This window comes from Oncorhynchus masou, chromosome 15 (assembly GCF_036934945.1).
Source record: "Oncorhynchus masou masou isolate Uvic2021 chromosome 15, UVic_Omas_1.1, whole genome shotgun sequence".
NCBI classification, from domain to species: domain Eukaryota; kingdom Metazoa; phylum Chordata; class Actinopteri; order Salmoniformes; family Salmonidae; genus Oncorhynchus; species Oncorhynchus masou.
In genome coordinates this window covers 34,504,605-34,518,439 of record NC_088226.1, presented here as the reverse complement: position 1 = coordinate 34,518,439, position 13,835 = coordinate 34,504,605, and the positions used below count along the sequence as shown (strand labels likewise).

Sequence of the window (13,835 nt, the reverse complement as noted above, 5' to 3'; positions counted from 1 at the left end):
TTATTTTTCCTCTAATGAATACGCTATTGTCCAGTTAGAATATTATTGAAGATTTATTATAAAAAGACTCTAAGGATTGATTTTAAACATTGTTTGACATGTTTCTACAAACTGTACTGGAATTATTTTGACTTTTCACCTGGATTTTGCGCTCGGCATTGTGCCTTTTGGAATAGTGAACTAAACGCACGAACAAAACGGAGGTATTTGGACATAAATATGGACGTAATCGAACAAAACTAACATTTCTTGTGGGAGTCTTTTTTGAAATCTGACACAGCGGTTGCATTAAGAACAAGTTTATCATTAATTCTATGTAAAACGTGTCTTTCATCAAAGTTTATGATGAGTATTTCTGTGATTTGATGTGGCTCTCTGCAATTTCTCCAGATGTTTTGGAGGCATTTCTGAACATGGCGCAATGTAAACTGAGGTTAATGGATATAAATATTAACTTGATCGAACAAAACATACATGTATTGTGTAACATTGAGTCCTGGGAGTGTCATCTGATCAAGATCATCAAAGGTTAGTGATTAATTTGATCTATATTTCTGCTTTTTGGTTGGAAATTGGCTGAATGCTTTCTGTGACTAGATGCTGACCTAACATAATGATATGTTCTGCTTTCGCCGAAAAGCCTTTTTGAAATCGGACACGGTGGTTGGATTAACGAGAAGTGTATCTTTAAAATGGTTTAAAATACTTGTATGGTTGAGGAATTTTAATCATGAGATTTCTGTTGTTTTGAATTTGGCGTCCTGCAATTTCACTGGCTGTTGGCGAGGTGGGACGCTAGCGTCCCGAACGATCCCAGAGAGGTTAATTCGCTCAAAAACGTTAATCTACTCTCTTGCTGCTGAGAAAAAAAATGGGGTAGTTTTCAGGCTCTGGGCAGATTTTGAGTAGTCATTGGCCTAGAAATTTTAGCTCGACCTGGCAACCCTATCAATGCTGATGCTGTCACATCAAATGGCTTTTTAAAGCGGAGAAAATTCACGAAGTCGACGCTACTGGTTTCACACGAGTGACAATACACCGCATATTCCAATATATAATGTACCATACAAAAACTTACGTGAATGTTTTTCTTCTTATTATACTTTCTCTGCGTCCTCAGGAGGAACCCATAGAGCGCCACTGTGTGCCTGATGTTCCTAAGGAGCACTTTGGCCAGAGGCTACTCGTCAAGTGCTTGTCCTTGAAGTAAGTGGGGGAACACACCGACAACCTTTAGAGTGCAGCTAAAATGCTTTTTTATAAACTGCCTTCTTCTTTCTACTGACCCAATCCTTTTTTTCCCCGTCAAGGTTTGAGATCGAAATCGAGCCCATATTCGCCAGTTTGGCCTTATACGATGTCAAGGAAAAGAAAAAGGTAAGCTGTTATGTTTTCCTCAATGCCACTCGGCCCTGAGTTGTTGGGTCAGTCTCTGAGAAATCATTAAAAGTGGTTGGAGTCCAACATGAACTAGATGACCGGGCTATAAAAGTTTACATATGAGACCTGTTATCATTGTGTGAATGCTCTTTAAGTCATACCATGTATCTGTATGAGTAACACTCAATTGTTGCTCATACGCATCAAACGTTAAGAGGGAAACGGTAACCAATTTAAAATGAAGTCCCTTGAAGCCCCTCTTCCATGCTCAGTCAATTTAAAGTGAACAAATATTTCAGAGTTTTTAGAAACTTTAATGTTGTCAGATTAAGTATTTGTAATGGATTGAGAAATACATTGCACTAACCGATATCAATATCAGACTAGTCTCTTGTCTTTTTACACTGTTTATTCCATTCAAAATGTCACGTCCCTCATCAGATATCAGAGAACTTCTTATTCGACCTGAACTCAGAGCAGACTAAAGGGATGCTGCGCTCCCACATCCAGACAGCAGCCATCTCGACCCTGGCCCGCTCGGCCATCTTCTCCATCACATACCCCTCCCAGGATGTGTTCCTCGTCATACAGGTCAGCATCACGCACATTTCTAGAGTTGCAAAATTCCCTAAATGTAAAATTAAATAAATAAAAAATCAGAAGTGAATAAGATGTTAGTAAATCATCCAACATGGATTTCTGAAAAACCAGGGAATTTTTGCAATGTTAACTTAATCACTTCCTGTACATTGGATCTGCCGATCTGTATGTGAGTACTGTAATTTCCGGACTATAAGCCGCTACTTTATTCCCACGCTTTGAACCTCGCGGTTTATACAATGACGCGGCTAATTTATGGATTTTTCCCGCTTTCACAAGATTCATGCTGCCAAATAATTGAGCACCGTCACATAATGTGACGTAAATCGAGCGCGCTCAAACTTCCCATCATTCTGATTACGGTAGTAATTTTGTCACCCTCATCATGGCAAAGACACGGAGAAATGCATATGATGCAGCTTTCAAGTTGAAGGAAAAGGAAATAGAGCTGCTGCATGGGAGCTTGGCCTTAAATGAGTCGATGATAACACGTTGGAAAGCAGCGTGAGGAACTGACTCAGTGCAAAAAGACAACAAAAGCGTTCAGAGGGAAGAAAAGCAGATGGCCCAAAGTATTTGCAGCCACTCGACATCAGTGTAAATCCTTCACTAAAACGGGCCGCATGCGAAGAGCAACTTATGGTCAAGTCTGCCAGTGGGTCCTGACAGCGTGGAGCATTGTCAAAAAATCCACTATCATCAACGGGTTTCGAAAGGCTGGACTGCTGCGTGTTGAAGGGGCAGCATGAGCTCAGCGGGGTATTTGCCTCCGGATGAAAGTGACGAGAGCGACAATGAAAACGATCCAACATCGGATGAAGCAATTCTGAGGCTATTCAACTCCGACACCGAAGGAGATGGTTTCAGTGCACAGGAGGAGGAAGATGGTGACCAATGACTTTCTTGGTAGGCCACTGTTTAATTTTTGTTTACAAGCAGTGTTTCGTTTAAAGGCTGTGTAAAGTAAATTTGTTTCAATGTACCGGTAGGCACCTGCGGCTTATAGACATGTGTGGCTTATGTACAAAATACATATTTTTTAATAATTCAGTGGGTGCGGTTTATATTCAGGTGCGCTTAAAAGTCCAGCAATTACGGTAGTGACTGATAACTTCCTTCCTGTGTGTTGGCTGTCCCCAGCTGGAGAAGGTGTTGCAGCAGGGAGATATAGGAGAGTGTGCAGAGCCCTACATGGTCTTCAAAGAGTCTGACACAGCCAAGGTAAGAGCATTCTTAAAAAAAAACATTCAAATACGCAATGGACTCAAAGTGAATGGTAATCTTTTCATAGGTTAGGTAGATTACAATGTTTATTGGGTAGGCTCTGTGGTATAGATCATCAAACAGATGGAGGAGATGCAATGATTGTCTCTCCTTCCATATATAGAACAAAGAGAAGTTGGACAAGTTGCGGAGCCAGTCGGAGCAGTTCTGCACACGTCTGGGTCGTTACCGGATGCCTGGACAGCCATCCACATTGTGAACAGCGCTGGCAGCCTGGAGAGAGACACTGAGCTGGAGATGGGACTTCCAGGTCAGAACGCTTGGGGATCAATAAAGTTGTACAGAGTTGAATTGATTACCATAGAGGATGGCCAGTACTTCCTGGATGTCAGTGTCTGCTGAGAACAGAACAGGGCCGTGCAGTTTGTCTATATGAGTCATCGGGTGGACATTAGTCATACCGGGGGTAAGGTTGCTGATGGAGAGGTTTCATACTGGGGGAGGGGACTCAGGGAACACATCTAGGCCACTTTTCATCAATTGTTAACTTTCTTATCATATGAAATTAAACATTTCATTGAATATAGAGTGTAGAGGCTGCTCTATATGACTACCTCTGACCTTGTGATGTAATGATGATTCTGTAACTCTGAAGACCCTGGCTGTGGCTTTCTGTTGCCTCCCCCACCCCCCAGAGAGGAAAGGGTCATGGTCGGAGAGGAGGAACTCAAGCATTGCGGGCCGGCGCTCCCTGGAGAGGACTACCCGTGGAGACGAGTCATGTAGTCTGAGCAGCTTCAGACCTGCTACCCTCACCGTCACCAACTTCTTTAAACAGGAGGGGGACAGGTTGAGTGATGAGGACCTGTATAAGTTTTTAGCTGACATGAGGAGGCCGTCTTCTGTACTGAGGAGACTGAGACCTATCACAGGTACAGTAACAACACCATCAGCAATACTCACTGTGTCAATAAACACAATCTTTTGAATTAAATCACCATATAAATCCACTAACTAGAAAAGGACCTTTACTGAAGTAAATTGAATGGGATTGAATGTCTCTGCTGTAAACAAGAAGCTTGATCTTGACATCTAGCCACTTAGCTAGCAAGTTAGCAAACCAAATGCATAGCTAGAGCTGAATTTAATTTGACATCTTAGATTTCTTATTGTTATACTTACAGTTAATTATAAGCAGTAGTGTAGCATGCACCCCCCAAAACAATATAAATTATTTATAGTGGTGGGAGTCCAACAAAGAGTCAAGGAGGGGCCCCCAAAAGTCTAGTGCCGGCTTTGTATGGATGTGGGTACACTGTGGCCCATCATGATGAGTTAAGATTTTGTGTGGCCCCCATCCCCATCAAGGGGTGGCAGGGTAGCCTAGTGGTTAGAGTGTTGGGCCAGTAACTGAAAGGTTGCTAGATCGAATCCCCGAGCTGACAAAGTAAAAATCTGTCGTTCTGCCTCTGAACAAGGCAGTTAACTCACTCTTCCTAGTTCGTCATTGTAAATAACAATTTGTTCTTAACTGACTTGCCTAGTTAAATAAAGGTAAAAAATAAAATAATAATTCTAAGTGACACATCCCTGCTCTAGAGGGAGTCCTTTATTCACCTCTAAACAGATAGTAAATCCACAATAGCTGATTCGCTTGATAATTCTTTTACTGCAGCTTTCTGCCCCCCTCATTGTAGAACCATTTTTTTTATTTAACAATTGCTTCTGGTGCTATCCCTAAGATCTAGAAGGCGGCGCATGTCCTCCCGTTCACAAAGGGGGATGCTTCTGACCTAGATAACGACCACCCAATTTCTAAACTACTGTAATATTTTTGCAAGGCAAGATACAATCAGTGGCAAACTCTTTTTAACTTCAAATTATATTCTTAATGTGCACCAGTCTGGTTTTAGACCTGAATACAGCACCTTTTCAGCAGCTACACTTGTCTTCAATGATGTGTTTAATTGCTTAGATCATAAGAATCACTGTGCTGCCGTATTTATAGACATATCCAAGGCCTTTGATACTGTCGACCATCCCCTACTCATTCAAAGGTTGTCTGAAATGAGCTTCGACCAATTGTCATGCAAGTGGTTTGATAACTGTCAGACAGGATGTGCACAATGTGCTTTCTGAACGTGTCAAGTTACCGCTGTATTACTAAAGGTGTCCCGCAGGGGTCTGTTTTTATTATTTACAGTGCATTTGGAAGTATTCAGACCCCTTGACTTTTTCCATATTTTGTTACGTTGCAGCCTTATTCTAAAATGGATGATTATTTTATTTTTATCAATCCATACACAATACCCCATAATGACAAAGTGAAAACAGGTTTGTAGAATTTTTCACATTTATACAAATAATCCATGGTTACCTTATTTACATAAGTATTAAGACCCTTTGCTATGAGGCTTGAAATTGAGCTTGGGTGAATCCTGTTTTTATTGATCATCTACAACGTGATTGGCATCCACCTGTGGTAAATTTGAATTGTTTGGACATGATTTGGAAAGGCGCACACCTGTCTATAAAAGGTCCCCCTGTTGACAGTCCATGTCAGAGCAAAAAACCAAGCCATGAGGTCGAAGGAATTATATTTAGAGCTCTGAGACAGTATTGTGTTGAGGCACAGATCTGGGGAAGGGTACCAACAAATGTCTGCAGCATTGAAGGTCCCCAAGAACACAGTGACCTCCATCATTCTTAAATGGAAGAAGTTTGGAACCACCAAGACTCTTCCTAGAGCTGGCTGCCCAGCCAAACTGAGCAATCAGAAGGGCCTTGGTCAGGGTGGTGACCGAGAACCCGATGGTCACTCTGACAGAGTTCAAGTGGGGAGATGGGAGAACCTTCCAGAAAGACAACCATCTCTGCACCACTCCACTAATCAGGCCTCTAAGTGGAGTGGCCAGATGAAAGCCACTCCCCCAGTAAAAGGCACATGACAGCCAGCTTGGAGTTTGCCAAAAGACACCTAAAGGACTCTCAGACCATTAGAAACAAGAGGAAACCAAGATTGAATAGCGCAAAGTATAGAGATGCTTGATGAAGGTTCACAATGACCCTAAGCACACAGCCAAGACAATGCAGCAGTGGCTTAGGGACAAGTCTCTGAATGTCTCTTGAGTGGCCCAGCCAGAGCCCGGACTTGTACCCAATTTGAACATCTCTGGAGAGACCTGAAAATAGCTGTGCAGCAACGCTCCCCATCCAACCTGATAGAGCTTGAGAGGATCTGCAGAGAAGAATGGGAGAAACTCCCCATGTACAGGTGTGCCAGGCTTGTAGCGTCATACCCAAGAAGTCTCGAGGCTGTAATGGCTGCCAAAGGTGTTTCAACAAAGTACTAAGTAAAGGGTCTGAATACTTAAGTAAATGTGAAATTTCCAATTTGCAAAAATTTCAAAAGTTTTTCTGCTTTGTCATTTTGGGGTATTGTGTGTAGTTTGATGAGGGACAATAACTATTTAATCCATTATTAGAATAAAGCAGTAATGTAACAAAATGTGGGGAAAAAGTCAATGGGTCTGAATACTTTCCGAATGCACTGTATATAAATCGTTTTAGTCTATATGCAAGAACCTATAACATTCAGCTGTATGCAGATGACACTCTTATGTGCACTATTGCTCCTGTTGCTGACCAGGCTATGTTAGAGCTGCAATCTGATTTTGTGCAATCATTGATTTAATATTGATACTTAATGTGGAAAAAATGAAATATGTTCTTGGTTTACACATGTATGCATTGGATGGTTGCAGGTTCCCGCCCATAAATATATTGACTTTTGGATGGATAAAAATGTGACGATTAATTTAAAAAAAACGTACAGATGAGCTAGTTAAGAATTTGAGATTTCAAGTAGGCTTCTTTTTTATAGAAATAGATCATGCCTTTCCCTAAACAGCAGGAAGCAGATTGTACAGTCAACTTTCCTGCCAGCTCTTGGTTATGGTGGCACCATTTATCAGAATGTAGCAGCCACTACTCTAAAACCCTTGGATGCAGTGTACCATAGCGTGATTCGCTTTATCACAGGTGACAGGTTTAATACTCTTCACTGCATCCTTTATCAAAAGGTCGGCTGGACCTCTCTAAATTTCTGTAGATCACTTCATTGCTCCCTTTTGGTTTACAAAGCTCTGCTGCGCGAGCTTCTAACATGTCTCACTTCTCTGTTAAAGTATATAAGAGGCACCAAAACCGCTTACAGGATTGGTTAACTCTAGTTAAATCAGCCTTTAGTTTTAACGCCCCACCCACATTTGGAATCATTTACAATCCTCATTACTTCTTGAATCGCTTGTGTCAATATAGGGCCGTTTTAGAACTCTGATAAGGAATGAATTCACTGAGTGTTGCAAGTGTTTCGGTTGATTGTAATCATTTATTTGTATTGTAATGTATCTAGGAGTATTTTTTTGTTGCTGTTTTATTGCATTATAATGTTGAATTTTGAATTGTTTGTTCTCATTGCACCATTGAGAATGAGACGCTGGTCTCAATTGAGTTCCCCTGAATAAATAGAAGTTAAATTTAAAAAAATACAAGTTATAGTTCAAATGGTATCAAAAAGCTGTATGCAACCTATTCCAGACTGCGATTGAAACTTTGAATGGTGTTTCTATCTTAAATGGTGGAAGACTGGTTACGACCGGAATGTTTCCTGTCGAAGTCTATGGCCATTGAAATGCATTGGGATTTATGCAAATATGGTTGTAGTGTGCAAAGTGTAAGTAGTATCAAAAAGCATTTTGACCAGTGCCAATCTGCAAATGTTAAAATGATTTTGGTGTTGGTAGCTTTTACAGTTTTAGTGCTGGAGGTTCCAGTGCAATAATGATGATGATGATGATGATAATAACAGTTTCTAAAGTTGTGAGACAGTGGGCCTCCCGTCAGAGAAAATCAAGAAAAATATATTCTATTAATTTCTCAAATAAATAAAATAGCTTCAATAAAACTGTTGGAGAACAACCTTTTCCTCATGGACACTGTCCTGATTGAAGACATTAATCCTGAGACCCCAGAAAAAAGTAGCTTTTTATTTATCTGAGTTTCCAGTCTTTTTATTTGGCCTCACAATTAAGTGTTTTACCATCTTATTTTCAGGACAGCCAGGTCTACCAGTGTAACACAAAACAATTTGACATGAGTTTTATTGACAAATGTCAAATTGTACATTTTTCCAATGCAAAAACTTGATAAAAAGGAATTTGTGTACAGAAATGTATACTTACAGTTATTGTTTGCTCAGTGGAAATTAATATCCAACTAGTCGGTGACAACTGTTTGGAGTTTTGACGGCAACTATGTGAGCTTCTTACAGTATTATAGACACTATTTTCCTGGGATTTCCTATGATCTATGTAGGAGAAACCCTTACTTTCTAACAACTCTTGTGTAGCATCATAGAGCAAAAACATGTTACATGTTTGAATGTCTCGGCTCTTCATTAGACTACATTTAATAGTCTGTAGCTCAAACCATTCGGACTCTAAATACGTTTTTGTAAAAAGATCCCGCCCCGGGCCCCCTTTGGGATTTGCCCTTTTCTCACAAACACTGCTCTAGCTCAGCCCCCATTTAATCACAGACTAATGGTTGGTATCAATGGATGCAGAACAAATAGACAAAATCCAATGGCACAACACAGAAGTCTGTGTTTTAAAGGGGTTAGACGCCCAGAACATGCCGGTGTCACAGTGGGCCTGTAGGAGTTAAATCATGCTCTGCACAACTTAATGAACATGCAACTGACCTATTAAAAAAATAAATAAATGAAAGTGCTTTCAGGATATCCAGGTAATTATTATTTTATCTGAAAATAATCTATTTTGGTTTCTGTTACAAAGTATGTCTGGCATTTTTAAAATGCCGCTGCCCCTTTAATAGTTTGGTTGCGCAGTTGTGCCTAAACCGTGCTACAAACTCTGCTTGTATATGTGTTTTTTTTATGATGCCATGTGCATAATTCTAGGAGTTGAGAGGTAAATGTGGTATCACTGGAAAGCTGGGACACCCCTCTTTTTAAATGTATACATCAAATCTGCTTTAAAAAGTGTGTTTCCCCTGCGATGGTAGAAAGAAAAATACCTAATATTTGTTTGTTATTAGAGAAGAGAATACAGTTTGACTTTCCTTTCACGCCTCCACTAAAACTCTCTGGCGCCCAACACTTTGAAAACCTCAGACTTACGTATAACTTCCAGTGAGAGAGTACCACTGCCATATCAGTCCATTAGGCTTAGATATTCGTTGAGGTGTAGAGCTCTGTGTGTGATGTTGTTTATGTTATTTACCCTGTCTTGTTCCCTCTAGCCCAGCTGAAGATTGACATCTCGCCAGCCCCAGAGAACCCCCACTACTGCTTGACCCTTGACCTCCAGCAGGTCAAGCCCTACCCAGACAGCAGGGTCCCCCCCACCAGGGAGATACTGGAGTTCCCACCTAGGGACGTCTACGTACCAAACACCACCTACAGGTAATGAAACAATACCACTTACAGTTCATTCGGAAAGTATTTATTTTCTACTATTCTCCACATTTTGTTACGTGACAGCCTTATTCTAAAATGGATTAACAAAATGTTTTTGCTCGTTTATCGCCACACAATACCCCGTAATGACAAAGCGAAAACAGGTATTTAAAATGAAAAACAATTATGAATACTTATGTAAATGTGATTTCAGTTTTTAATTTTTTTAAATAAATGTTGAAAAAATTATTTGCTGTTTGTACTTTACTTAGCCTTACCCAACACCAGCTATGGGTAATGATTCACTCTACCAACTAGCAGGCAACATAACAAGATGACATGCATGGATATTTATTTAACCTTTATTTTAGCAGGGAAGTCCCATTGAGATGAAGTCCTCTTTTTCAAGAGAGCCATGCATACAAATACAGCATTTTACAAATGCAATGCAATAAAAACATACAGTACTTACAAGCAATTAATGAAAAGCATTCCTCAACAGTTCAACGGAACTTCTAGAGTTAGCCATCCCTGTGATCGGGCCTGGTAAGTCTGCGGCAGGTAGCCCAGTGATTAGAGAGTAGGACTTGTAACCGAAAGGTTGCAAGATTGAATCCCTGATCTGACAAGGTAAAAATCGGTTGTTCTGCCCCTGAACAAGACTGTTTAACCCACTGTTCCTAGGCCGTCATTGAAAATAATGAATTTGTTCTTAACTGACTTGCCTAGTAAAATAAAAGTAAGGAACGGCGGAAGTTTGTGCTAGAGGGCTTGAATTTGTAATCCAATACCATCCTTAAACTTACAATCTAATACCACCAACGGGCATTCCTGACACGTTGATATCATTCCTAGTCCTCGAGGGAATGTGACACACATGAAGTCCTTCCTGTTTTTGAGACTGTGTATTTCCTTCTAACTGTTCTGATCAAATGGAGGACACAGACGAACCAAACGGTCTTTCTCCCTTCCACTATCTCTGTCTCGCTTTCATCTGAGCCACATCTGGTAACACTACTGTAACAGAGCAGCACAACACACAACCTACAGGCCTTCCTGTTGATATTAAGCTTTCCTCCTAGCGATGGCGCATCAGGTTCAACATGTAACAATATGTAACATCACCCCATGTCCCGTGTGACTGCCTGGTCGACTGACTAACTGCACACGGCTTTGTGTTGAGTGACCTCCTGAGCCCTGCTGCTATTTTAGTCAAGGTCAGAGAGTGAGGGGGAGAGAGGACTTTTATCAGACGCTGTGTTGACATGGCGAGAGAGAAAGAGGGAAATGAAGGGAGGGAGAGAGAGGGCTCTTATCAGACACTGTGGTGGCATGGAGGGAGGGAGAGGGAGAAAGAAGGAAAGAGAGCGAGAGGACCCTTATCACAGGTTGTGTTGACATGGCCACTTCAGCTGCCCTGAGGCCTTGTTTGTCTGCTGATAGCAGTCAGGGCCTTCCTAGATTGAGCTCCTGCCAGCTTTAGTAACTCTGCTTTAGTTGCTCTGCATACTTCCTGGTTAAGGAAATTGATGTGGGGCAAACATCCTATTACATTACTAGGGGGGATATATCATAAACCCTCAAAGTTCCAGAATGTTTTGGTAATGGCAGCCATTTTGGTCAGGGAGAAATCCCAAACCATTGGAATAAATAGGGATGCACGATATATCGGTGAACATATCGGAAATGGCCGATATTAGCTAAAAATGCCAACATCGGTATCGGCCGATGTCTAGTTTAACGCCCGATGTGTAAAATCGATGTCAATGCTGACCTACATACCTATTTAACAAAGGTACATAACGTAATGACGCCACATAAAATTGTGCGCTATACGTGCAACACAGCATTCCTAAACTAGCCCACAATGTCTGCTGTGTGGATCGAGCAGTCAAGTCAAGCAGTCATTTGAAAGAGTAACAACATTTCAGCGAGACGACTCAAAGGTGAAATCCATTAAAGCCAAGATAATGGAATTCATTACCCTTGACAATCAACCGCTCTCTATAGTGGGTGATGTTGGCTTTCGCTGACTGGTTGAGCACCGGTTAACACTACCAAGTGCGCTATTTTTCTGACGTTTCCCTACCAGAGTTACACAGTAATAGCATCACTGCTATTAGCTTCATGACATACATACTATGGAGCGCCGTTTGGGTCTTTGCTTGTCAAAAAAGATACAGTAGCACTGTCAAAGTTAAAACCTTACGTAATTCACTCCATTCCATTCAAAGTTAAAACAAAAAAAGTCAGCAAATAAGCAAACATCGGCCATGAACGATGTGTTTACAATACCGTGTTGGTAATAAAGCATCATTTGTTTGACCGCAACTGCTGGGGTAGCTAGCTTTAGCTTGGTACCTAGCTAGCACCAATACAACCAGCCTGAAAACATTGACCAGTAAAAAATGTAGTCGTTTTCATTATTCTTAGCAATGATTTAGGAATCCTTGTGAGTAAGTATTAGCTAGGTTGCCACTTGTTGTTCGTATATTGAAATTGAACTTCAGTTCATGAAAATAAATAGCTAGCCAGCTACTTACCCATTTGTTCAAAGCAAAAGTTATAAGCAGCCAGCTAGCTTTATCTGGCTAGTGACGCTTGACCGGACCGGGTTATGTGTTGTGAAACTAGACACAATAATGATAAGGCACAATAGTGGAATTTGTGGTTTGCCTTCAAAATAAAATAATGTCATTGACAGTGATGCAAATGAATACAAATAGTAGAATTATGCCATATTTATATTTTGAAGGCTAACTGCAAATTTCACTATTGTGACTAATCCTTATTGTGGCTAGCTTCACATAGATGGGTTCGACCACCATTAATCAACTAAGAACTGTCTTATAAATTAGGGTTATTTTAGATGACACCTAGTTATATAGTTAGCTAGTTAACTATAGCTACTGAAAAAGATTGTTGTTTTGCTATGTTTTTGGGGAAGAACATTGTTTGCATCCCTGAGCGAGCTAGCTTTTTTTTATGACCTGCACTGAAGATGCGCGAGGCAACGTTACCAGCATCATAGCATACGTATCAATTAATCGTTGTGACATGAAATACGAGTGATAGTTTAATCAATGTGTAATAACTACGTAAAAAATGTATGAACGCGATAAATGATTATGTGACGTGCAGTCGTGTTAGGGTCCTGATTGGTCAACAAGCTTATTTGACACGTCAATTAGTGTTATTTGACACGTCGGATATCTTTTTTGACACGCAAAGACCCAAATGGTGTTCCATAGAAATCCTGGTTGAGAATGAAACGACTGAACCAAACAGCACAGCAAGTAAGTGAAAGAAGTAGGACTTGATTATATTTTACTGGTAATGGGGACATGCGTAAATGCCAACAAAATAACTTTGTGTGTGTGTGTAACTTTTATTTAACTAGGCAAGTCAGTTAAGAACATTGTTGTTTACAATGATGGCCCACCCCGAACAACACTGGGCCAATTGTGCGCCACCCAATCACGGCCAGATGTGATACAGCCTTTTACCAAGAAAATATCGATATCGGCCAAAAATGTCATTTCGGGGATCACTACATGTAATAGTTATTGTCAACCTAAAATATTGTCATGTGATTCATTCCACAAAAAGTCCCTTTTCCGTCCCATTGATATTTTAGTAGAAGTTGTGCACCAATGTAGATTTTTTATTTTATTAAATGAAGTGACCTTTAATGTAGACCACATGGAGAATTCAATAAGTTTGATTTTTAATATGAAAAAGGTTTGCCAAAGTGAAAAATATTATCTTCTAGGAAGCTTTCAAATGCACTTAATCTAAAAAAAATGTTGGTTTTACCATCATTGTAAATGATGTTATTATCTAGTTATTTTGTTGCTTTGACAGTAATTTCTGAAGATTGTGATTAGTAATTAATTTAGGTTCTACCCTTGGCATTTTTCTGGGGTTTTGTGGTTGAAAACTGAGCCGGTCGAGCATCACACGTCATCCCTCTTACCCAAAGATAGACGGGTTAGAAATGTTTTAGCAATTACTTTTTGTGACGCTTGCATTCAATTGCCACTCCCTGTTGCACACGGATTTATGACTGATATAAGATTAAATTGTCAACCCTGTTACTTTACCTAGAACTTAATAGGCACCTACTATAGTTACTTCCTGAGATGGGGAA

The 13,835-nt window shown here is 40.4% G+C and overlaps 1 protein-coding gene across 1 annotated transcript in view; it reads left to right on the top strand.

Moving 5' to 3' along the window:
* Nucleotides 1-13,835, top strand: part of LOC135556846 (dedicator of cytokinesis protein 7-like) — an 87,549-nt gene that overhangs the window by 22,696 nt on the left and 51,018 nt on the right. Inside the window, 8 exon segments of the mRNA XM_064990277.1 lie at nt 1,121-1,206; nt 1,311-1,377; nt 1,822-1,971; nt 3,121-3,201; nt 3,368-3,437; nt 3,440-3,514; nt 3,900-4,136; nt 9,529-9,691. Of these exon segments, the coding sequence (XP_064846349.1) occupies nt 1,121-1,206; nt 1,311-1,377; nt 1,822-1,971; nt 3,121-3,201; nt 3,368-3,437; nt 3,440-3,514; nt 3,900-4,136; nt 9,529-9,691 (929 nt within the window).